This window comes from Macrotis lagotis, chromosome 3 (genome assembly GCF_037893015.1).
Source record: "Macrotis lagotis isolate mMagLag1 chromosome 3, bilby.v1.9.chrom.fasta, whole genome shotgun sequence".
NCBI classification, from domain to species: domain Eukaryota; kingdom Metazoa; phylum Chordata; class Mammalia; order Peramelemorphia; family Peramelidae; genus Macrotis; species Macrotis lagotis.
The window spans coordinates 296,203,414-296,228,324 of NC_133660.1; the positions used below are offsets into that span (position 1 = coordinate 296,203,414).

Consider the following 24,911-nt stretch of genomic DNA (forward strand, 5'->3'; position numbering starts at 1 on the left):
TTCATCTCTTGTGTCATCCTTTCTCCCCTTTAAATATTCTCAATTCTATCCACTGTGTTGACAGTTTTAATGAAGAATAAAAAAAAGAGGAGAGAATAGAGATTTGGAAGAAGAGATGATAGACTAGAAATGATAGAATTATTAAGTTTCAGAAATGATTTGGTGAAAGATCAAAGGAATTGGGGTCTTGAATGTGTGAGTTGCTGAATCCTCATCCTGATATTAGTGTCTTATTCTAGGGCAGTCGTTTTATCCTCTGTAAACCACATTTTTTTTATCTGAAAAATGAAAGCAGCATCAAAAACAATCCTGATGTTAAAAATAGCTAGCATTTCAAGAAATTTGTGAGTACTTTGAACATTTATACCGAACTTTCCATAAATATTATTTCTTTTGCCATCTCTAATTCAAAGTCATATTAAAAGGGAGTGCCTTTTTCATCTCACTAGAATCTAATGTTTGAAATTATACCTAATGATAATCAATATGATGGTAGCCAAATTGCTTCAAACATGAAATAACTATTAGATAATTTATCGATTTGTTCCTTGTTCCTAATTCTTATGGTAGGGAAGATTAATTATTAGATTAAATAAAAACCTTTGCTTTCTCCAAACTCATTCTATCACTGACTCCTGAATGATTAGAGAATGACAATAAATATCATTCTTTTTAATTAGACCCATGTACATATTAATTCATATTCTCTACCCTTTTATCTTCCTTCATTTCCTTTCAGGTGCAGGCCATTCACAATTTGAAAATAAATGATGATGTCAGGTTGCTTTCTTAAAAAGAATCAAAGGAAGTGATTGAAATTTTAGCCCCTTCTACATTCCTAAATCTCACTGAATTCTGAAACCTAGCTGTGACCAATAAATATGTATTCTTGGCAATATCACCAGGCTTGAATTCACACAGATTGAATGCTACAGAAGGGTTTATAAATTCTAAATTCTCCCTGCTTTGAGAGCATTTCACTGCGGACTTTCACTCGGAAATTTGAAGAAAGAATTAAAATGTTGCTTCCTGAAACATTTCACAAGGAAGCTCCTCAAGAGGAAACACAAAAAATATTTATCATCTGAATCAGAACTAACAAAGAAATGACCTTGAATTTCAGAGTTTAGTTTTTTGTCAGTTTACCTGACTTTTAATTTTCATCCTGGAATTATTGATTTTTGAGACTGTTATCATTTGACTTGAAATAGTAATGCTTTTAATTTGACACATGCTAGGAAATCATTAATTGACCTTCAGTCTCTTTCCTTGTTTCCAAACCAGGAAAATAGATATAGTGTACCTTCCATTGTACAGGCCTGTTATAACTGAAACACAATGAAAATTGTATAGTAATATGTAGATGGAAAGACAACATCTCAGAGTATATAAAATGCCATTCTTGGACTCAGGGATACATGAGTTCACACCATTATAATACATATGCCTTTACTGCCATGGATAGTCACTCCAACAGTCAATAAAAATCATGATCTATATGTGTAAGGGATTGTGCTAAATGACGGGGCTACAAATAAGACAAAAGACAGTTTCTACTTTCAAAGAATTTACAAATCTAGTGATAACAATAAACTACCACTGAAATACAACATTAAGATTTCCAAAGCACTATACAAATATTAACTTATCCTATCCTCATTATATTATTCTCATTTTATCCTCCTAATCACCACGGGAAGTCAATGATGTCATTATGCACTTTTTCCATAAAAGAAAATTGAGGTAAACTTGAAAATAATTAACTTGTATAAATTTTACAGCTGCAAAGTATTTGAGACTGGATTTAAATTCAGGTATTCTTGACTCCAGTTTTATCATTTTACTCACTGTCACTAGCAGTGGTCAAACTCAATTCATTTCTCAGGGTTCTAGAATTCTCTAATCATATAGTAGTCATTAGTCATTGATGAAGAGAACTTTTGTTCTAGGAGTTCCCTGTATCATATTACTTTCTAATTTCTCCAGCTATTTTTTTCAAATAGTGACTTTCTGACCCAAAATTCGATGCTTGTGATTTTCAAACCGTGGAGTACTCTGGTCATTTACTAGCAATTATTGGGTACCAAACTGTTCCACTGATATACCCTTCTATTCATAATATTTATCACCATTTTTGTCATCATTATTTATTACTTATCTAGTACTCAGGAATTATAATTTATGGTTATCTTTAAAACACTTTAAAATGTGGAGCTATTTAAATTTTAGTGCCAGTAGTAGATAATTTTCATTATTGCCATTTTGTAATACAATTTGAGACCTTATACTGCTCCATTTCTTTCATTTCCTTTTTTTATTTATTCCCTTGACATTATTAAGGTTTTTGTTCTTCCATCTGAATTCCTAAAGCTTTTTCTAGTTCCATTTTTGGCAACTTCATTCATCTGACACTAAATTAGTAAATGATTTTAGGTAGAAGTATCATTTTATCATATTTACTTCACCCACTCATGAGCAATTAATATGTTTTCAATTGTTTAGTTGTGTCTTATTTATGTGAAGTGTGTTGTAATTTTATTTACAGAATCCCTGGTTTTGTCCTGGCAGGTATATTCCCAAATATTATGTATTAGCAACAATTATTTTAAATGAAATTGCCTTCTCCATCTTCATATTGAACTTTGTTGGTAATATATAGAAAAACTAATTTTTATGTGGATTTATTTCATATTGAAGAAAATTTTAATTGTCATATCATTTACTAAACAATTCTACTCTTTAATTTATCCTAATCTGTATTGTGTCAAATATTGTTTCTGATTGTAGCTACAAATGAGTTCTCTCTCCTTCAGAACTAAAGGTCTAATATTTGGCCTTCCATTTGCTTGCTAATCAGGACCCTTTTTTCAGTTTACATAGAATTAAAAAAAATATTTGATCTGAGCTCCTCCCTTTAGGACAGTTATCTTGCACTTTTATCATGCATAACAATGAATAGCTTTTTGGTCTTCTTAACTGTACAACTAGCCAGGGGTGTGCCCATTTAGGAAGATTCTCATTTTCTAACCAAGACTTCAAGATTGTCCAAGATTTGGGAACACTTAAACAAATTAAATTTCCATAACTGTCAAAGATATGGGTGTGAAAAGACATACCTGATGGTCAATCCATTTTTTTCCCATCAGCCGAAAATGGGATTCCAAGTAACCCTGATCTCTTCCCCGTTTTCTTGCTTATTTTATCATCTTGGTCAATGATTTCAATGAGTTCAGAATGAACCACTTTATTAATAACTATAATGTCGCTATTTAAAAAATGTACAAAAACCCTGATGTTTGGTCCTAAAGAAATTGAAAAGTGACCCAGTTCACCTTACTTTCATGATCCTTCTCAGAATATCCTATAACTTTTCTATAGTGGCTAATTATTTCACGCAGGTTTCATTTTGCTTTTTTTTTTTATTTTAGAGGATATTCTAAGTATATCATCAGGTTGTTTCTTATCGACTATTCTAATTCCTTTAATTTCATCTTCTTTTTTAATTACTATAATAGATTACAATTATAGATGGTTATTCTTGTTTCATTTCTGATCTTACTGGAAAGACTTCTAACTTATTCTTATTATAGATAATGCTTGCTGATGGTTTAAATACATACTACTTATCATTGTGTGGAAAACATTCATTCCAATTCTTTTTTACTGGTTTTTTAAATAGGAATAGGAATATATTTTGTCTAAACTTTTTGTCCATATCAATTGAGACAATCATATGAATTTTATAGGTTTTGTTATTAATGTGAACAAATTATGCTAATAATTCTCCAAAAATTAAGTTAGTCCTATATTACTGAAATAAATTCTATCTGATCATAATATATGATCTATGTGATATAATACAGAAATTTCATTTTAGTTGAAAATTTTGCATCAATATTCATTATGGAAGTGTTTTAGTTTACTTTTTTATTTTTCATTCTTCCTGATTTAGGCCTGTGTTCATGATCTCACATAAATCAATATTTTGTCAACAAAGATCTTGGATAGGATTCCGTCTTTTCCTATTTTATCAAATAGATTATGTGGTATTGGAAATGTTCTTTAAACATTTTGTATAATTCACTTGGGAATTCTCCTGCTACTTGTAATTTTTATATATAGAAACTCATTAATGACTTTTTCAATTTCTTTTTTTCTAAGATAGTGTTAAATGAATACTCTACTTCCTCCTACATTGATAAATATTTGTTAATTGCTTTCTTTCCTCTGCTTTTTTTTCTGGCAAGTAGATCACTCTCATTTCGGAGCTCGAGTGCCTTCTCATTTTTCCACTGTTCAGAAATCTTGTCTAGTGCATTTAAAAATATGCTATATCTAATAATATTGGAAACGTGCGGGAGAATATTCTGGAGTCTTTATTTTTTTAGAAAGATTTTATTTTGAGTTTTACAATTTTTATTCCATTCTTGCTCCCCCCCCCACAGAAGGTATTCTGTTAGTCTTTACATTGTTTTCATATTATACATTGATCTGAGTTGAATGTGATGACAGAAAAATCATATATTTAAGGAAGAAAAATAAAGTATGAGAAGGCAAAATTATGTAATAAGATAATGGCGTTTTGTTTTTCAGATTTGAAGGGAATAGTCTTGGTTCTTTCTTCAAAGTTCATTATTCTTTCTCTGCATACAGAGTGTATTCCCAATTGCAGATATTCCAGCATTGTCTCTGGTTGATACACTGATTGAATGAGCAAGTCCATCAAGGTTGATCATCACCCCAGTGTTGCTGTTACGCCGTACAACATTTTTCTGATTCTGCTTTCTGGAGTCTTTAAGTTTTTTTGGGGGGGGGCAAAGCAATAGGGTTAAGTGGCTTGTTCAAGGCCACACAGCTAGGCAATTATTAAGTGTCTGAGGCCAGATTTGAACTCAGGTACTCCTGAATCCAGGGCCAGTGCTCTATCCACTGCGCCACCTAGACACCCCTTTCTGCAGTCTTTAAAAAGACCATGAGTTTCCCTAAGCTAAGAAATCAGGTAAATAAAACCTGTCACTGGTGTCTAAGTTAAAATTTTTCAAGCATGACATGACCTTTGGAACCTTTACTTTTTTTGATATATTATAAGAACACTCATGGCTTTCTTCTAATCCGTGATAAGATAATAATAAAAGAATTGAACAGAACACCTTAAACAATACTACATTAAAAAATCTCAGAATCCTTTGAATAAAATATGTCAGATATCTTATTTTTTAAGAGAAATAACTTATAGTCAGAGAATATATATTCTGTATTCATTATTTGCCATAAATTGGCAGAGATATTATGAACATGAATTAATTACTGGTTATCTAATGTTCTTTCACTTCAACATTTTTCTTTTAAATATTCTGTTTCATAATCCTGGAGAAATAAGAAACCTTCGATAAGCAATCATCATTATGACCACTAATCTCCTAAAATTGATTTACTTATTTTTTTAAAAATCTATTAATGTCTCTTGTTAGTTCTGTATCCCTCTAGGGCTATTCCCAACTGAGACACAGAATGACTAGGAAAAAGACATATAAAGTATTTGAATAGGTGATACACATAAACTACCTAACCTACAATCTTTGTTCTTCTATTCCACAGGTAGGATGCACAATTTGGAAATTAAGTCTGACTTGAGGAGAATGACAGTAGCTTTCTAATTCCAAGCATGGGTTCATGTCTTCTTTTGTCTGGCATAAAATAAGGATGAATTCTCAAATATAATTTTTTAATGACCCACTTTCACTTTTTAATGATCATCTCATCTATATTTAGTTGACTAGAATTATTTTAATTTAATCAGGTTTAGTTTTGTATATTCATTCATTGAATAAATAGTGGAGTTTTATTGTTAATTATGAAATGTCTATAATGTGTTAGACACTGAATCTCCATTAGTTATACACTTTGCTTTAAGCAAAGATAAAGAAGATGTGGTTCTTGAATATGTATTCTATTTAAAGATTTCAGATATATGTACAAATATTTCCCTTTTTTGGACAGTTATGACCAAGTCAGAAGGGGTCTGTGGATATAGAATCACAGACACAGAAGCATTTGTATAGCATCCTCATCTTAAAATTGATGAAGAAGACAACCAAGAAATCATATTATTTTCCAAAATTATATGGTTAGTAAAAGAGATAAGACTTGAATTAAGTAGACTCTGAAGTCATTAAGTGGCACAGGACAGTGTGCTAACTTGGAATCACACAGCAACCATCTGGTAAGATACCAGAATGTAGAGAAATGGGTTATCATTCCGAGTCACATATTGTTCCCTTGTATCTCTTACATAGACTAATTTATTCTTTTTGTGACTCATTTTCTGTACTGAATAAAAAATTTAAAACACATAATTCATGGGATTCTTGAAAGGAAGTTTACAAAGTTTTAGACTTAAAGGGTAACAAACTTTAAAAAATTTAAGTTGTTATTATGTTCTAATATTTCTTCCAGGTCTTATATTTTGGATTACAAAAAAGCAGTGTCAAAACAGAAAATGTTCTTGTTATATACTCTAATACTTCCATAAACCAAATTTTGATTATTACATTCATTTCTTGATACATTTTATAAATTTTGATAATCCTGAATGAATCCAAAGGAATGCAGAAATAATAGTGAGATTAGAGAATATATGGAAAATTTTTATTCTTTTGAAAAATCAATTTCAATCTGGAAAAAAAAGAGTAGCTCTCCTTCAGGATATAGTTGTGATATAAACATGGGAATATATTTCCCTCCATCTGACTTTGGAGGTTGGAAATAAAAACACTAATGAATCTAGTAAATAAGTCAATTCATGTGTAAAGGACAGTTTCCTAATAATCTGAATAATCAACCCAAATAGAGGAATGTATAGTATTGGTATCTTCTAGTGGAATAGAAGCGACCACTTGTCAGTGTATAATAAGGATTCCTGTGTAGGTGAGGGTTGGAGAGTTCACGCTCTCTGACATCTTCCAGCACTTGCATTCTGGGAGATACTAAGATGAGCTTCTAGATCTCTCAGTCTTCAAGTTTTGGGTCAAAAATAATAAATCTTTTTAGATTTTATTTATTTTGAGTTTTACAATTTTCTGCCTAATCCTCCTCCCTTCCCCTCAATTTACACAAAATGCAATTTGCCAATTTGACAAAAAATGATAAATCAGGAAATTAAATTTAGCCATTTATTGAGATAATATCTCTGGAATTAGAAGACTATAGAGAAGCTATGCACCTGACACCTTACTGTTTTTTTTAAATAAAAAGGAAAAGGAGAATGAGAACGTTAAGTAACTTTCCAGTCCCACAAGTACTAAGTAGCAGAATCAGAATTCAACCCCATGTCTCTGAATATCTCTCATTGTTTTCTTCAGGGTCAGAGATAGTAATCACAGACACAATGGCCATTATAAGATGATAAAAACTACAATTGTGTTAATAGATATGTGGGTTTTATTGGGAGTAAAGTTTATGGTTATTCATTTCTTTCCTTTTGGAGGAATAGTTCTTGAAGTATCTTATTGGACATGATTTTACTCATAAGATTTACTTAAATAATATTAGTATGTGATTCTATTTAGCTTTGGCAAAAAGATCATGGCTCTTCTTTTCATTTAAAAATAATATTTCAATAAGTCTTCAAAAAGGTTTCATTAAGTTTACTTTCTAACTTAAGGAAGGACATCAAAGGAACTATTTCATTGTTTGTATAACTCATTCAATGAAGTACAGAATTTCTAGAATCTAACAGAATGTTGGAGGTTTCACTTATAGTTGCAACTCTCTTGTTATTCCCAGAGTTGGATAACTACAAAAGAAAACATGCCTAATGATACTGAGGTCACCATGTTTGTTCTTATTGGCTTCACGGACCGACTAGAGCTAAAGGTCATCCTCTTCTTGCTGTTCCTTGCAATCTATCTCTTCACCCTAGTGGGAAATTTGGGCTTAGTTGTGTTGGTTGTGGTGGATTCCCGACTCCACACCCCCATGTACCATTTCCTGAGTGTCTTATCCTTCTTGGATGCCTGTTATTCCTCTGTGGTCACACCTAAGATGCTGGTCAATTTTCTAGCAGAGAATAAGATGATTTCCTTTCCTGGATGTGTTGCCCAGATGCTTCTTTTTGTTACTTTTGGGACCACTGAATGCTTCCTCTTGGCTGCTATGGCATATGACCGCTATGTCGCAATCTGTAACCCCCTGCTCTACACAGCTGTCATGTCTCCACAAGTCTATGTGCCTCTCATCATTGGATCATATATAGGGGGAATATCACATGCCATTATACATACTGTGGCCACATTTAGTTTATCCTTTTGTGCATCCAATGTAATCAGACACATCTTCTGTGATATCCCTCCTCTTTTGGCCATCTCCTGTTCTGATACTCATGTCAATGAATTGTTGCTTTTCATCTTTGTGAGTTCAATTGAGATTCTCACCATTCTGATTGTCCTATTTTCCTATGGTTTCATCTTGGCTGCCATTCTAAGGATTCGCTCAGCTGAAGGGAGAAAGAAAGTCTTCTCTACCTGTGGTTCCCACATGACAGGGGTAGCCATCTACCATGGCACCATCCTCTTCATGTACCTGAGACCTTCTTCCAGCTATTCTCTGAGCCATGATATGATAGTATCTGTATTTTATACCATTGTGATTCCTATGTTGAATCCCATCATCTATAGTTTGAGGAACAAAGATGTGAAGGAGGCAATCAAAAAAGTTTTGGAGAAGACATGGTTTACTCATAATATATCTTTTCCTTGTTAGAAGTAAAGACTATGAAGGAGTAATAGGGAAAATGGAAGTTAAACTTCATCCAGTCATTGTTGATAAAATGCTGTACTTTGAGACAGAAAATCAAAGTTCAGATTTGCATTCAAATTTCTCATTCAATTGCTTTCACTTCTGAGTTTATCTGTGAAAAATGAGTAATTATAACTGCTGTCTCAAAGTATTGTCATAAGTATCTAATATTTGTTGAATACTTAGTAAACCTAAAAACACATGTAATAGTTAATTACTATCATGATTATCTATTTCACATCTTTCTTGAAATCCTTTAGGCTATGAGCACTATTTCAGGTAATATTATCATTTACCTATTACCCTAAATATTAAGATAACCTTCTAATTGTACTTTAGTCTTCCAATTTATCCTCTCTCCAAACCATTTTCTATTAAGTTGCAAAATAATCTTTAAAAAGTCTTTTGGAGTGCATCTATGTAGTGCAGTGGATAGAACACTAGCCCTGGAGTCAGTAGGACCTGAGTTCCAATCCAACTTTAGGCAGTTAATAATTATCTGGCTGAGTGTAACCCCGTTGCCTTGCAAAAGCCCAAAACAAACAAACAAGAATTCTTGTATTGTTATTCCCTTACTCAAGTGTCTTCATTGATTTCTCTAATATTTTCCTGACTAAATAAAAAGTCATAAAACCTTCTTTTAAAGTTACTTGCAAATTAGATCAACTCTACCTCTTGAGATTTTATTTTTATTTTCCACTTTTCCTCACAATAATAGATATCAAATATTATCTTTTGATGTGTATTTACACATATTGTGAAAATAGAAAAAGAAACAACATATGAAAATATTGAACATTCCACCCCATCATGAAACCTTGTTACCCCACCAGCCTATTTGTTATTTCCTGCACTCAGCCTTCTATTTTCTACTTCAGCTTCTTTCTGTTAGTTGTCATATGTGAAATGCACGCCATCCTCAACATAGCTTCTAAGAAGGGCTAGCTTCAATAAAGGTGCTTCTTCCATTTGAAACTCTCCAGTTTGCAGCTAGTTCAACACTGAAATATTGATGCATAGAATTACAAATGGACAAGTTGCCTCTTTCAAAATGATTTGTTGGAGAAAAAGACTTTTTATCCACCCATTTTTCTTTTGCTACCTGCAATCTCAACTTCTAGCAGATTTAATATTATTGCTTATTACTTCTGTGCTATGTACTGAAAAAAATGACATTGTCCTCAAGGATCTTTCAAGCTCATAAATTAGTAATTAAAAAATTTAACTTATTTCACATATAGATTTTTTTGACATAAAAATGTACAAATGCACCTATTAATATGTATATATATTTTATCATTTATAATATATGTACTCTAAAATTATGTTAATATAATATTTCATAAGAATCTATATCTATTAACTTTGCAGTTTATATATGTATACACATAAACATACATACAGAAGTATATATATATATGTATACATATATATGTATGTATATATATATATATATATATATATATATATATATATATATATATATATATATACTATCTCAGCAAAACCTAAGGTAAATTTTTCTTTTTAACAACTTAATAATATATTTTGAAATGTGTTAGAATTCGTGTCAGGAATATATACACTCAAATTTTCTCAGATGTTTAATGTCTATGGGAAAATCATTAACTGTTGTTTTCACATCTATAAAATGGGGATAATATGGCTTCTGATTGACTGGGTTGTTATGAAACTTGCCTAAATTAAAAGTAGGTTATCAACAATAAATTTCAATATAATTTTTTTCCTGTTTTTTGTTCTTTTCTGCATCTTCTCTATTCTCCTCCTTCACTTTGTCCTCTTCCTTCTCTTTCTTCAAAAGTATCTGAATATCAACATCTTTAGACACTTTCCAAATGTGACTTCCATAGATTCACTTGTAATGTCCAGCTATCAGAAATGGAAGCAATTAACCAATATCGTTTTAGCACCAATCAAAAACATGGGAAATTCTTGTTATATCATATCTTTATGCAAGAATGGGTTGAAATAATTTGTGTAGGAAGTCTTTTCAAATTCTGATTGTTTTTTTTTGTTTGCTTTGTTTTTTAATGCAATGTAATATGTTTGGGTTGGATAGACCTTTGGTGAATTCCTATTGAAATCTGGATATTCTTTGTGTAGTAGAAGCCTACTTCATTTGCTGGGAAAGGAGCTTAAATCTAGGGAAAGATAAAGTTTAACTACACAGAGAATTTCAGCTCTAAACTGATGCTTTTGCTCTAGTCAGAAGGTCTCATCAGCCTGGTAGACATTTTAATCAATATTCATTCTATTTACATTCTGAATATACAAGTGAATGGTTCGGTTGCACAGAAGTTTTTTTCTTTTAAAGGGAACAGTCTAGTTTCATCTCTTAACCCAGTTTTTGCTTTGCTCTAATCCCCTCCTCTCACCAAGTTCCAAGTTCCTCGCCATTTTGGGTTCACTTTCTCATATCCTCACTTCTCAAAGTTTTATTATTGGACTAGAAGCAATATTTAACTTTGAATTCTGGCTCCAAAGTCTCCATGGTTTGAGCTCTCAGGGCTGAGACTCATTCCCTTCACCCTCCATCATTTTTGTTTTTGTGTTGAACCACATCCCTCAAAGCACAAAATGTACCTTCAATGGACATAGCTATTCAGTTTAATCTCAAGGTAATATTTATTGGACAGAATAGAAACTGAAAAAAGTAGAATGATTCCATTCTTCATCTTCATGGAGATTCTCTCCCTCTTTCTCAAAGTTCTTTTCCATATCCTTAGTTCATAAAGGTTGCAGGTGGAAGAGATGTTTTTTGTCTTTGTTAATGTGTGTGTGTGTGTGTGTGTTCTCTGTGTTTGTGTGTGTGTCTCTCTGTGTGTGTATTTGTGTGTGTGTGTGTGTGTGTGTGTGTTAGTCTGAATTCTAGTCCACAACCTGTACAGTATCAAGGGAAATTGTAGGAAACATGCATAGAATGTTCATATCTTCTTTTTCCATATTTTTAAATCCTGAGAATTTCCAAAATTGACTGAATTCTATGTCCTATAATAGGAGATCTAGCAATTTCTAAATCTTTGATCTAATGACTGCTGATTCTGAATATCTATGAATTCAACAGAGGTTGGAAATACTGTTATATTGTTCTAAACTGCTTTTTCCTATCACTGAAGAAGCAACTATGAACAATGACTGTTGCCTTCCTTCTATCATCTTTAAATATTATTTGAGCTTATGTATTCATGTGCTACCCCTATTAAAATTTATGTTTCTTGATGGAAGGGATTATTTTTATGTTTTCCTTTTAGTTTCCACAAATCTAGGTGTAGTGAAGCTTATAATATATACTTAATAAATTCTTGTCTAATAATTGATTGATTACATGGTGTGTTTCCATAATTCCTGTGTATACAAAATAATATGGATTTGCTACAATTTGTATGTACCAGAGAAATGTTATGGGTTTGAGGAAATACTGTTTTTTATTGTTCTTTGCTTTATCAACAGCAACAAGATAATATAGTGAATGATGTAATTGTCACAATCACATTTACCATCCAGAAAATTAACAGAAATATCATTTAACTTTTCTAAACCTCAGGTTTTTTTATTCTTAAAATATTTTTAAAATATAACATTTCTTTTTTAAAGTTTCTGTGATGATCAAATAAGACAAACTATATAAAGCACTTTGTCAACCCTAAAATATTATATAAAATACTAATTTTTATTATTCTTTATTTTAATTTATTTTATACCTAATAAAAATTTTATCCAACTAAACATATTATGTCTATTCATGTTGAATAAATATGAAATAGCATGTATAATTGTTACAATTGGTATAGTTTCCATAAAGAGAGATAATTGGAGGAAAAAAGTTTGTTCACTCTCTGAGAATCATTAAAATGTGAATATTCTCTCTCACTTAAAGCAGTAGGACAGATGCTCTCAATCTCCAAAATTCCCAGCTAGAGATTCTTTGGGTTGAACAAAGCCACATAGTGAATATGAGTGGCTCTTGATACTCTCTCTATATAATTTCATTACTCATAGGCCAAGGTGATCTAGATAGAGATTTTTTTTTATTGGAAGCTCTAAAGATTTCACTGTTAATTTTCATTGATCAGAGTTCTATTGAAAAAACTTCATAAACTAGTTTTCTATAAAACTGAAAGTAGAAGCATTCTAAAAGATTTTAATGTCCATTGTAATACCATCCAATCCAACAAATAATTATTAAGTTAGTATTATAATATTTTCTGAACAATAAAAAAGAAATTATCGGTTGACATTTGGATATGCTTCCTAAGTATCATGAAAATGGCCTAGCCTTATTCTATCAGAAAGCCAAGTACATTACATTTCATTCTTGCTCCAAGGCAAGATGACAAATACCTACTTTCTAACTTAACTAAAGACCCTACAGATTGTGATTGACCATTCATAAGGGATCTGAATCTCATACTTTTATTTAACCACTTCATACATATGTCTTTTACAAATGAATATTAAGGACAACCATATGCACATTGTGTTTCACCCATTCCTGAGGGACATAATGTCCCCTAGACCTCTTTTTTGGGGAAAGAGAAATTGATTAGGTTCACAACTAACATAGTTCTTATATAATCTTAATTTTATTTAATCTTTCACCACCACCACCAACTTTCAAGTTCCAAGCCCCCCAGGTTTGCATTCTGGTACCCTGGATTCTCAAGGTTTCTTGTCTAGAAGTAAAATCATGGAATTCTGGCTCCAAAGTCCTCATGGTTTGAGTTCCCTATTTTGAGACTCAGCTCCCTGTACATACAACTGAAAAAGACAGATAAAATATGACCAAAATCCCAACTCTGTTTCTTGGTTCTGGAAGAGTAGGAGCAACGGCCTTCACCCAATTTAGTAAATGCTACCTGTATTTAGTGTACACAAAATATTCCTGAATACCATGACTGTTCCAGTATGATAACTTTATAGACTCATTGACGTTCCTTCTACTTAAGAGACATAAAGATGTCACCTATAACAATAAAGTACAAGAACCCAGAAAATCTTCTCTCAGAAGCAAATCCCTGATGTTTTCCATATTATTGCCCTAATCTTAGGTGATCTGATTTAAATCATGCAATTGTTGTTACACAAAAAATAAACAAAATATTTAAGAAAACCTAAAAGTTTCATAAACAATGATTTGACTTTGTTGCAAAGCATAACTTCTTTCTTGTTCTTTTTTTCATGAGCCTGTTCAAAATCAAAGTGGGTTTCTTTTATATTTTAGAAAGTCTACTAGGATCTATAAATATCCTCTGAAGTCATCTTCCTCTGACATGTCAGATGATGATGATGTTTTTCCTTCATTTTCAAAGATGATCAGGATATCAGAGAGGTGATGCCTTGATGAACAGCTGAACTTGATTTAAATGAGGGTGTGCTGTGAAAAGCCAGTGGTTTCACTTTCTTCTCCAGAGCCATCCGGGTTCAGATGCCAGATCTGAATCAGGATGATTGAAAAGGGCCTTGGATGCAAGGAAATCAGGGTTAAGCGACTTACCCAAGGCCACAAGCTAGTGAGGATCAAGTGTCTGAGACAGGATTTGAACTCACATCCTCATGATTCCATCTAGCTGTCCCATGATATGTCAGATAGTCTTGAAGAGTACCCTAGGTTCTTCAAGGCTATGCTTTCGAATTGTGAGGTGATGGTTACTATTAAAATTGAAAATTTCCAAGGAAGACCTTCAGGAAGACTATGCTGCCTGCAGATCAACAAAAATTTGAAGAGGTGTGGCCAGGTTATATATTTTTTGCCCAAAGCAGGTCATTAAACCATACATGAAATTATTGTTGAGCTGCAATCTGCAACAGGGAAGGGAATATCCACCTTTTTATTAAAGTTTTTTCAAGGCAATTGGGTTAAATGGCTTGCCCAAGGCCACACAGTTAGGTAATTATTAAGTGTCTGAGGCTGGATTTGAACTCAGGTACTCCTGACTGCAGGAGCGGTTCTCTATCCATTGCACCAGCTAGCTGCCCCCTGGGAATCCCCATTTTGAGGAAATAAGTGATCCTTAATATATTGAATATGGTCAAAGTTATTTAACATTCTTTCCATTATTTAAATATGCAGGTGAACCTTTTGCAGTATGGCTTAATAAATTATGAAAACAAAAGGTTCTAATTAATTAAGAAATGCTAGAAGTAACTACAAAGAAGAATTAGAGTTATGTAATGAAGTAAAGTAAATTTCAAGTCTGAACAGTACCAACTGTCACCCACCATCTTACAAATTCCTCCATCATCCAGAGTCAGACATTAAGACAAACTAAATCTCAATGATAAATCTGAAAAGGAATATATCAATGAATAAGGCCCAATACTGAGGATTACATTGCTCCAATGAACCCTACAAACAAACAGAAGTTAAAAGATACTGACTCAGCAAGATTTTGATCAAAAGATATGATAGCTCCTAATATATTCTTTTCACGACCGGAAAAAGTTATTGAAATATGTTCCATTTATAGGTAATTGGTGGTCCAGTAGATAAAGTGATGAACCTAGAATCCAGAAGACCTGAGTTCTAGTCCACTTAAAGAAATACGTACCTGGGTATGACCTTTAAATTCTCTTGTTTGTTTATTTACGTGTTTATTGGTGATGACTAAAAAATAAACATCAACCAAACTAAAAACATAAAAAAATATCTCAAAGCATTGTTTTAAGGAGAAAATGAGAAATTTGTGGGAAAAAAATGAAAAAAAAAACCCAATAGGCTATATAAAAAGCAAATAGAGGCAGCTAGATGGCACCGTGGATAGCAAACCAGTACTGGAGTCTGGAGGACCTGAGCTCAAATTTGGCCTCAGACACTTAATAATTACCCAGCTGAGTGATCTTGGGCAAATCACTTATCCCTACTATCTTGCAAAGTCTAAATTAAACAACAAAAAAAGAAAAGTATACAATGGGTGCTAGGATTTCCTTACCATTTATTTTACCACATTTGAGAAAGAATATTGATGATAAAAATGAGATTTTTTGATGTTTTTAATCCATGTTATGAGGAACAATAAATAGAATTTTTAGGTGATTGAGGTTAGGAAAAACAAAGAATTATAAACGTAGAGCTAGAATAGTCCTTGGAGACTTTTGTTTTATAAATGAGCATGTGGAGTCCAAGGTCATAGAGGTATTAAATGAAGACATGCAATGTGAACTTAGGCTGCCTTTTAATTACAAATCTAGTGATCATTCCAGTGTACTATTCTGACTCTCAGTAAAAATATTTATTCAATTAACTTTGATTTTTTTGACTTTGATTTTTGATGTTTCTCACACCTAGACTCATATTTACTATATTTTTAAAATTTATTTATTTAAGGCAATTGGGTTAAGTGACACACAGCTAGGCAAATATTTAGCATCTTTGGCTGGATTTGAACTCAGGTCCTCCTGATTTCAGGGCTGGTGCTATCCCCACTGTGACACCTAGCTGCCTCCCCTCCCCCATATTCACTTTTACACAAAGTCTCATGGCACTCTCATCTATTATTCCCTAATTGACCCTTTCAAATTAGTTTAACTCTCTAGTGTCTTCTTCATGATTATTTCATGATCAGGTGATTATTTTGGACTAGAGGTCACTCTTTGATATCTTAGCTTTCTTCTGTATATAAAATGAACGAATTAACTTCTCACTTTTTCATTTTTTTCTCAGTCTCTGTCTTTCCCTCTTTTTCTGTCTCTCTTGCCTCTCTGTGAAAATAAATTGCTCATTATATAAAAGAAAATAGTATATATTCCTTCCCCATAAATCAGCAATGTGATAAAAGAGCTTCTAGAAATTTAACATTAAGTTATGTGTGACCCCAACCAAAAAACCTGCATAAGAAAGTGTCTTTATTTTCTTAATTAATTATTACAGAATCACTGTGATGCTTCTTCAGCAGATTTGTAGATTGAAACATACCTGAGAAAGAAGTCTTACTAATTCTGTCATTCAAAGTTTACTTGATGATGCCAAATAAAAAGATCCCTCTAACAGTAGAATCATTACTTTCTTTTATGGGAAAGTCCTTATTATGCTGTGAGACATGGTATAATTAATATAAAGATAGTCTCAGAAACATGATGTTGTGGGCTCAGTCCCCATCTCTGTCCCATAGAGATGTTGTGACTGGGAATGCTAGGTAACCTCTCAGTGATTCAGGACACTATTTGAGGGTTAACTTTACAGAGAAAGTGTAATCTGGCACTGTTAGATAGAGTTCATCTACAAATGAAATTACAGGTCTAATCTCAATCTAATTCTTAGGGATTTTGTTTTCCTGAAGGTTGATTTTATCCCTAAATCTGAATGATGTTTCTAGTGCTTTCCTCTGGGGACAAAGGTTTTCCTTTTACAATGTGGCTTCTCCAATTCAGGAGTCACTTGGGTATCAATTACACTAATACCAGGATGGTATTATTGATCTTTTGATTATATGAATCACATTATAGGTAATATATTCAGAGATCAAAATATTCAGGTATATTTAACAAACATAATCATAATAGATATGTTCAGAAGAAAAGAAACTTAGAGATCTCTTTTTTTTTTTAGGTTTTTGCAAGGCAAACCCCATTGGGTTAAGTGGCTTGCCCAAGGCCACACAGCTAGGTAATTATTAAGGGTCTGAGACCAGATCTGAACCCAGGTACTCCTGACTCCAGGGGTGGTGCTTTATCCACTGCACCACCTAGATCTCTTAATCTATTCCCTTTCCTTTTTTTTAATATGGTGTTCAGTTTCTTGTCCAGGGCACCTCAACTTGAAAAAAGTGAAATGGGATATATATATATATATATATACATATATATATATATACATATATATATATATGTATATATATATATATGTATATATATTCCTGCTCCCTGTCTCCAAAGTGCTCTTGCCATCCATCACACCACACCATACCACTAGCACCTTAGGGACTCTTCCTTGACTCCCCCAACCCAACTCTAGGAAATATGTATCTTTTATACTTGTTTGTTAGCGTTATAGACTTGATTGACTAGAAAATTTTAGTCAGCTTAATATTAATAGTTTGTTCCTTAACTTAACATTACATATTCAATACAGGCCCCGTGACAGTGAGCTAGTTATCATAGAAGGAGATTGTCTCTGACCAACTCCAGGACCATTTTTGGCAAAATGATTTAAGTGACCATGATTAGCCGCTGACATGGTTGGGGTTTGTTGTAAGCTTTGGGTTTGTAGTCTACTATCCTGAGTTGAGCTTTTGATTCCATTACTCCTCAGTTTATGGCTTTCAGCCAATCCCTCATAGCTCTGGGTCTCTGATTCATCGTCAGTAAAATGAACCTATTATAACTGTGTTGCCTGTTTTTGGAGGGCAGTGATTAAGATCCTTAATTAATGTTTGGGTGAATGAGGGGAATGGATCAAGCTTTTATTAAGTCCACCCTTTGATCAACACCAACCATTTTATACAAAGCTCACATCATTCTTAGGATCCTGAGAGATAGGTGTTTGACTGTACCCTTTTTACACAGAGGAAACTGAGGCAGAGAGGATAGTGACATGCCCAGGATCATATAGCTAGTAAATACCTGAGATTGGATTTGAACTTGTCTTCCTGATTCCAAGGCAGGCATTCTATCCACTGAGTCACTTAGTTTGTCCAATATGACTTGTAATTATACAGAGCCACAAATGCAGTGAATTATAAACTGTATTACTGAATGTCTAGATTCATCTCCCTTTAGGGACAGTGAGATATTTCTCCCTTTCACCTTTCCCTCATTTTCCCATTTAACACAAATTAATTAAATAGCTACTATGAGAAAGGTGCTATGGAGTTTTAAAAGTTGAATAAGACAGCGCATGCATTTTCTGGGCACATTGTAACCATCATGTTTTTTCTGTCACAAAATCAAAATAGCCAGAGTTGGAAGCAACACAAGAAACTTTTCTGCACCAGTGTTCTAATGATAAATTTCATGTAATTATAATATAAATGGGAAAAATTATCTTGTTTAAAGTCTTATGGTTAGTGAATGAAAGGTCAAGAATTTAAACCAAAGGTTTTGATTCTAATGTCCTGTTCTTTCCCCAATTAAAAGGTTTTGACTATTTAAAGAAGGATTTTTCTGTTCATCTAAATTAGTCTTAGAGGTGAATTTTGTATATGATTCATTAAACTTGTGCTCCATCATCATCATGAGTGATATTCGTTGGACTCTAATTATCAGTGTGCTTCTTAATGGCGAATTCTCATACTTTGCTCAGAATAATAATCCATAACAGTTTCACTGGAGCAGAGCATAACACAATTTTCCCTTTCAGAGTCCAATATACTAAGCTTGTGAACTCACTACAGTTAGACTTGCTTCTTGAACTTCTCTTTGGTTTTCTGAGCCTCTTGGAGATGCATCCTCCCTGCAGCCCTGTTCTCTGAATTAACAAATTCTTCCTGAGGATCCCCAGAATGTTAAGTTTCACCCCTCTCATTTGGTATTTTGGTGGGGTCATTTCTCCCAATCACTCCCAGCTTTGCCTTTTTCCAGATCCTCTTTATGTGTTATCTTCTTGGATCAGAATGTAAAATCATTAAGGGTGGAGGTTGTGCTGTTTGCTTAAATTTATGTCCTCCAGCACTGTGAAGGGGACATTTAATAAAGGGGAGCACCTAATAAAACAGACCACCTCTCTGTAGTTCTCCATTTTTGTCTCTGCATTACTGTAGTCTCCCTGTATTTCTTTTCTTTGTTTTTTTAAGGTTTTTGCAGGCAATGGAATTTGTGACTTGCCCAAGACCACACAGCTAGATAATTATTAAATGTCTGAGGCCAGATTTGAGGTCAGATCCTCCTGACTCCAGGGTGGGTGCTCTATCCACTGTACCACCTAGCTGCCCCTCTATATTTCTTCTGAACAAAAGTTAGGATCACTTTAGCTATTTTGACTACAACATTATACAATATATATGATGAATTTGTACTCCATGAAAAACAGATAATGTTAAGAAAAATATGTGTTGTTGATTACACGTTTTTCTAAGCTTCAAATTAAGCATAATGAATCATTAATAAACACATGCCTCTTCCTTGTCCTTATGAAATTTACTTTTTTTACATTTATCAGTGTCTTAATGAGGCAGCCTGTTTCAATATCAAAGTTTGTTTCTTAGGAAATTCTTCTTTAGACTGAGGTAAAAAATCTGACTTCCTGCAATTTCCATTCTTTTGGTCTAAGCTGACTGCATACTAAAATATTGGTTCCATTTGCATATGAAATCATTTTAAATATATATTTGGAGAAAAATACAGCATCATAGCCTCTATCATCATTTATTTCCCTCTCTTGTGTTTTTCATTTTTTCTCACTCCCCAACATACTTAATTTCTTTCAGAGGCTTAAATTCCTCTGAATCACCAAATTGGAGAATTACAGAGATGAATGCCTCAGTTTTCTAATCTACTAAGTCCCTGATGTTAATAAGTTTTAAAATATTCCCCAACGAAAACATTCAGATATTTTCTAAAGGACTGCAATAATATCTAATTCACCTCTCAAAGGAGCAGCTTTGATTGACTGGGAGTTTTCCATTATATCAAACTATAAAAGATTTCTTAAAACTCAGCATCATAAGATTTTAATATTTTATAATTGAAAGGAATCTTAGACCTGAAGTTCATCTGTCATAATCCTGCCTTAGGAAATAAAGTGTAACACATTTGCTAAAAGTTACAAGTATAGTTAGTGGCAGAATCAAGGTTTTCTCTATGTATTTTCATGACATGTCATCTTCATTCAGTATTTAATTGCTGCTGTTGGGGCACAGACAAAAGAAGTACAATTTATTTTGCAAACGTCACCCTTCAAACCTTTAATAACAGTTACTAGGTCACACATCCACCTCCTATTCATCTCTTATGTCTTCCTTTCTCCCCTTTAAATATTCTCAGTTCTGTCAACTGAGTTGATGCTATAATGAAGAATAAACAAAAGAGGAGAGAAAAGAAATTTCGAAGAAGAGAGGATAGACAAGAAATGATAGAATTATTAAATTTCAGAAATCATTTACTGAAAAGATCAAAGGATTTGTGGTCTTGAATGTGTGACTTGCTCAATCCTGATCCTTATATTAGTGTCTTATTCTAGGTAAGTCATTTTTATCTCTGTAAACCACAATTCCTTTATCTGAAAAATGAAAGAAACAACAAATAGCTAGCATTTACAGAGATTTGTTATCACTTTTAAGATTTATACAGCACTTTCCATATATATTATTTCATTTGCCATCTCTAATTCAAATTCACATTAAAAGGGTGTGCCTTTTTCATCTCACTAGAATCTAATGTTTCAAATTATACTTAATGATAATCAATATGATGACACTGGTCTAATTGCTTTAAACATGAAATAACTATTAGAGAATTTATCAGTTGAGTTCTTGTTCCTAATTCTTTTGTTGGGCAAGTTAAATTATTAGATTAAATAAAAACATTTGCTTTACCCAAACTCATTCTATCACTGATTTCTGAATGGTGATTATAGAATGGAGATAAATATCACTCTTTTTAATTAGACCCATGTACATATAAATTCATATTCTCTACCTTTTCATCTTCTTTCATTTCCTTTCAGGTACAGCCTATTCACAATTTGAAAATAAATAATGTCAGTTTTCTTCCTCATAAAGAATTAAAGGGGCTAGAGCATTGGCCCTGGAGTCAGGAGTACTTGAGTTCAAATCCAGCCTCAGACACTTTATAATTACCTAGCTATGTGGCCTTGGCCAAGCCACTTAACCCCACTGCCTTACAAAAAAATAATAATAATAAATAAATAAATAAATAAATAAGCATTAAAGGAATTGAGTGAAATTTTAGTCTCTTCTGTATTTTAAAATCTCACTGAATTTTGAAACCTAGCTGTGACCAATAAATATGTGTTTTTGGCAATATCACCAAAGTCTTGCATTCATGCAGATTGGATGATACAGAAGGGTTTATAAATTGTCTCTACTTTGAGAATATTTCACAGGGGACTTTCACTCAGAAATTTGAAGACAGAATTCAAATGTTGCTTCCTGAAACATTTCACAAGGAAGCTGCTCAGGAGGAAACAGAAGAAACATTTATCATCTGAATCAGAGCTAACAAAGAAATGATCTTGAATTTCAGAGTTTACTTTTTGTCAAGTCAAATTACTTTTAATTTTCATCCTGGGTTTACTGATTTTGAGACTGTTATCATTTGGCTTGAAATAGTAATGCTTTTAATTTGGCACATGGTAGGAAATGATTAATTGACCTTGAGTCTATTTCCTTGTTTCCAAACCAGTAAAATCAATACAATGAATCTACCATTATACAGGTTTGTTGCAACTGAAACACCATGAAAATCGTGGAGTAATATGTAGATGAAAAAGGGACATCTCAGAGTATATAAAATGCCATTCTTGGACTCAGGGATATATGAGTTCAAGTATTCTAACATATATATCTTTACTGCCATGGATAGTCAATCCAACAGTCAACAACAACCAATAAACACGATGCTTATGTGTAAGTGATTGTGCTAAATGCTGGGGCTACACATAAGACAAAAGACAGTTTCTACTTTCAAAGAACTTACAAATCCAGTGATAACAACAAAGTATCATTGAAATAGAACATTAGGATTTCCAAAGCATTTTACAAATATTATCTTATCTTATCCTCCTTACATTATTCTCATTGTATCCTCCTAATCACCACAGGAGGTCAATCATATCATTATGCACTTTTCCACAAAAGAAAATTGTGGTAACCTGAAAACAAGTAACTTGTTTAAATTATACAGCTGCAAAGTATTTGAGACTAGATTTAAATTGAGGTGTTCTTAACTGCAGTTTTATCATTTTATTCACTATCACTAGCAATGTTCAAACTCAATTAATATCTCAATGTTCTAGAATTCTTTAATCATGTAGTAGTTATTAGTTAATAATGATGGGAACTTTTGTACTAGGAGCCCTGTACCATAATTCTTTGAAATTTCCCCAAGTGACTGCCTGACCCAAAATGTGGTTATTTGTGCTTCTCAAACAGTGGAATACTATGGTCATTTACTACCATTTATTAGGAACCAAATCTGTTCCACTGGTATACCCTTCTATTCATAATAATTATCAACTATTTTATCATCATTGTTTATCACTTATCTAGTACTTAAAATTATAAACTATATTATTTTAAAACATTTTAAATTGTGGAGCTATCTAAATTTTAGTGCCAGTAGCGGATAGTTTTTATTATTGCTATACTGTAATGCAGTTTGAGAGCTGATACTGCTCTATTACTTTCATTTCCTATTGTTTTTATTCCCTTGACATTCTTAAATTTTTTGTTCTTACATATGAATTCTTAAAAGGTTTTCAAGCTCTATTTTTGACAATTTTATTTGTCTGACACTAAATTAGTAAATGGTTTTAGATAGAAGTATCATCTTATCATATTTACTTAGTCCACCCATGAACAATTAATATTTTTCAATTGTTTAGTTTTTTCTTATTTGTGTGTTTTGTAATTTTATTCACAGAATCCTTGGTTTTCTCTTGGCAGGTAGATTCTCAAATATTATGTATTATCAGCTGTTATTTTATTTATTTATTCATTCATTCATTCTTTTATTTATTTATCTGTTTATTTGTTTATTTATTTGTTTACTTGTTTGTTTGTTTGTGTATTGATTGTTTAAGTTTTTGCAAGGCAAATGGGGTCAAGTGGATTTTCCAAGGCCACACATCTAGGTAATTATTAAGTTTCTGAGGCTGGATTTGAACTCAGGTACTCTTGTTTCCAGGGCTGGCGCTCTATCCACTGTACCACCTAGGAACCCCTATGGGGAGTTATTTAAAATGAAATTTTTTTCTCCCTCTTAATATTGTAATTTGTTAGTAATGTATAGAAAAAGTAATTTCATGTGGATTTATTTTATAATAGAGAAACTTTTAATTGTCATATCATATACTGAACAGTTCTACTCTTTAATTTATCCTAATCCATATTGTGTCAAATATTATTTCTGATTGTAGCTCCAAATGAGTTCTCTCTGCTTCAGAACTAAAGGTCTAATATGTGACCTTTCATTTGCTTGCTAATCAGTTTATATGAAGGGAGCCCCTCCCTTTAGGACAGTTATCTTGCACTTTTAGCATGTGTAAAAATCAATAACTTTTTGGTCTTCTTAACTGTACAACCAACCAGTGTTCGGCCCATTTAGGAAGATTCTCATTTTCTAACCAAGACTGCAAGATTATCCAAGATTTGGGAGCACTTAAGCAAAATCAATTTCCATAACTGTCAAAGATATGGGTATGAGAAGACATAACTGATAGTCAATCCATTTTTTTTTCCCCCATCAGCAGCCAATGGGTTTGCATGTAACCCAGCTCTCTTCCCGTGCTTTTCTTGCTTATTTTATCATCTTGGGCAATGATTTCAATGAGATCAGAATGATCCACTTTATTAATAACTATAATGTCACTGTTTAAAAAATGTACAAAAATCCTGATGTTTGGTCATAAAGAAATTGAAAAGTGACCCAGTTTGCCTTAGTTTCATGATCCTACTCAGAATATCCTATAACTTTTCTATAGTGGCTAATTACTTTAGGTAGGTTTCATTTTGCTTTTTTGTTTTAGTTTATACTATATTCTAAGTATATCATCAGGTTGTTTCTAATTGACTATTTTAATTCCTTTAATTTCAACTTCCTTTTCAATTACTAAGATATTCAATAATAGAGGTGAAAATGGTCATTCTTGATCCATTTCTCATCTTACTAGAAAGACTTCTAACTTATTCTAGATAATGCTTGCTGATGGTTTAAATACACACTACTTATTATTTTGTGGAAGACACAATTTATTACAATTCTTTTCTTGTGTTTTTTAAATAGGAATAGGAATATATTTTGTCTAAAACTTTTTGTCCTTATCAATTAAGGTAATCATATGATTTTTATAGGTTTTGTTATTAATATGAACAATTATGCTAATAATTTCCCAAAATTAAACTAGTCCTATATTACTGATATAAATTCTACCTAATCATAATATATGATGTTTCATATAATGCAGCAATTTCATTTTATTT

General features: G+C 32.5%; 1 protein-coding gene across 1 annotated transcript; it reads left to right on the forward strand.

Moving 5' to 3' along the window:
* Nucleotides 1–7,809: 7,809 nt before the first annotated feature.
* On the forward strand, nucleotides 7,810–8,760 carry LOC141519543 (olfactory receptor 5T9-like). Its single transcript, XM_074231760.1, has one exon. The coding sequence runs from the start codon at nucleotides 7,810–7,812 to the stop codon at nucleotides 8,758–8,760; it is 951 nt and encodes a 316-aa protein (XP_074087861.1).
* Nucleotides 8,761–24,911: the final 16,151 nt, after the last annotated feature.

What these genes read in the sequence shown, in the direction of transcription:
- LOC141519543 (XM_074231760.1), top strand. Translation starts at nt 7,810, where the DNA reads ATGCCTAATGATACTGAGGTCACCATGTTTGTTCTTATTGGCTTCACG.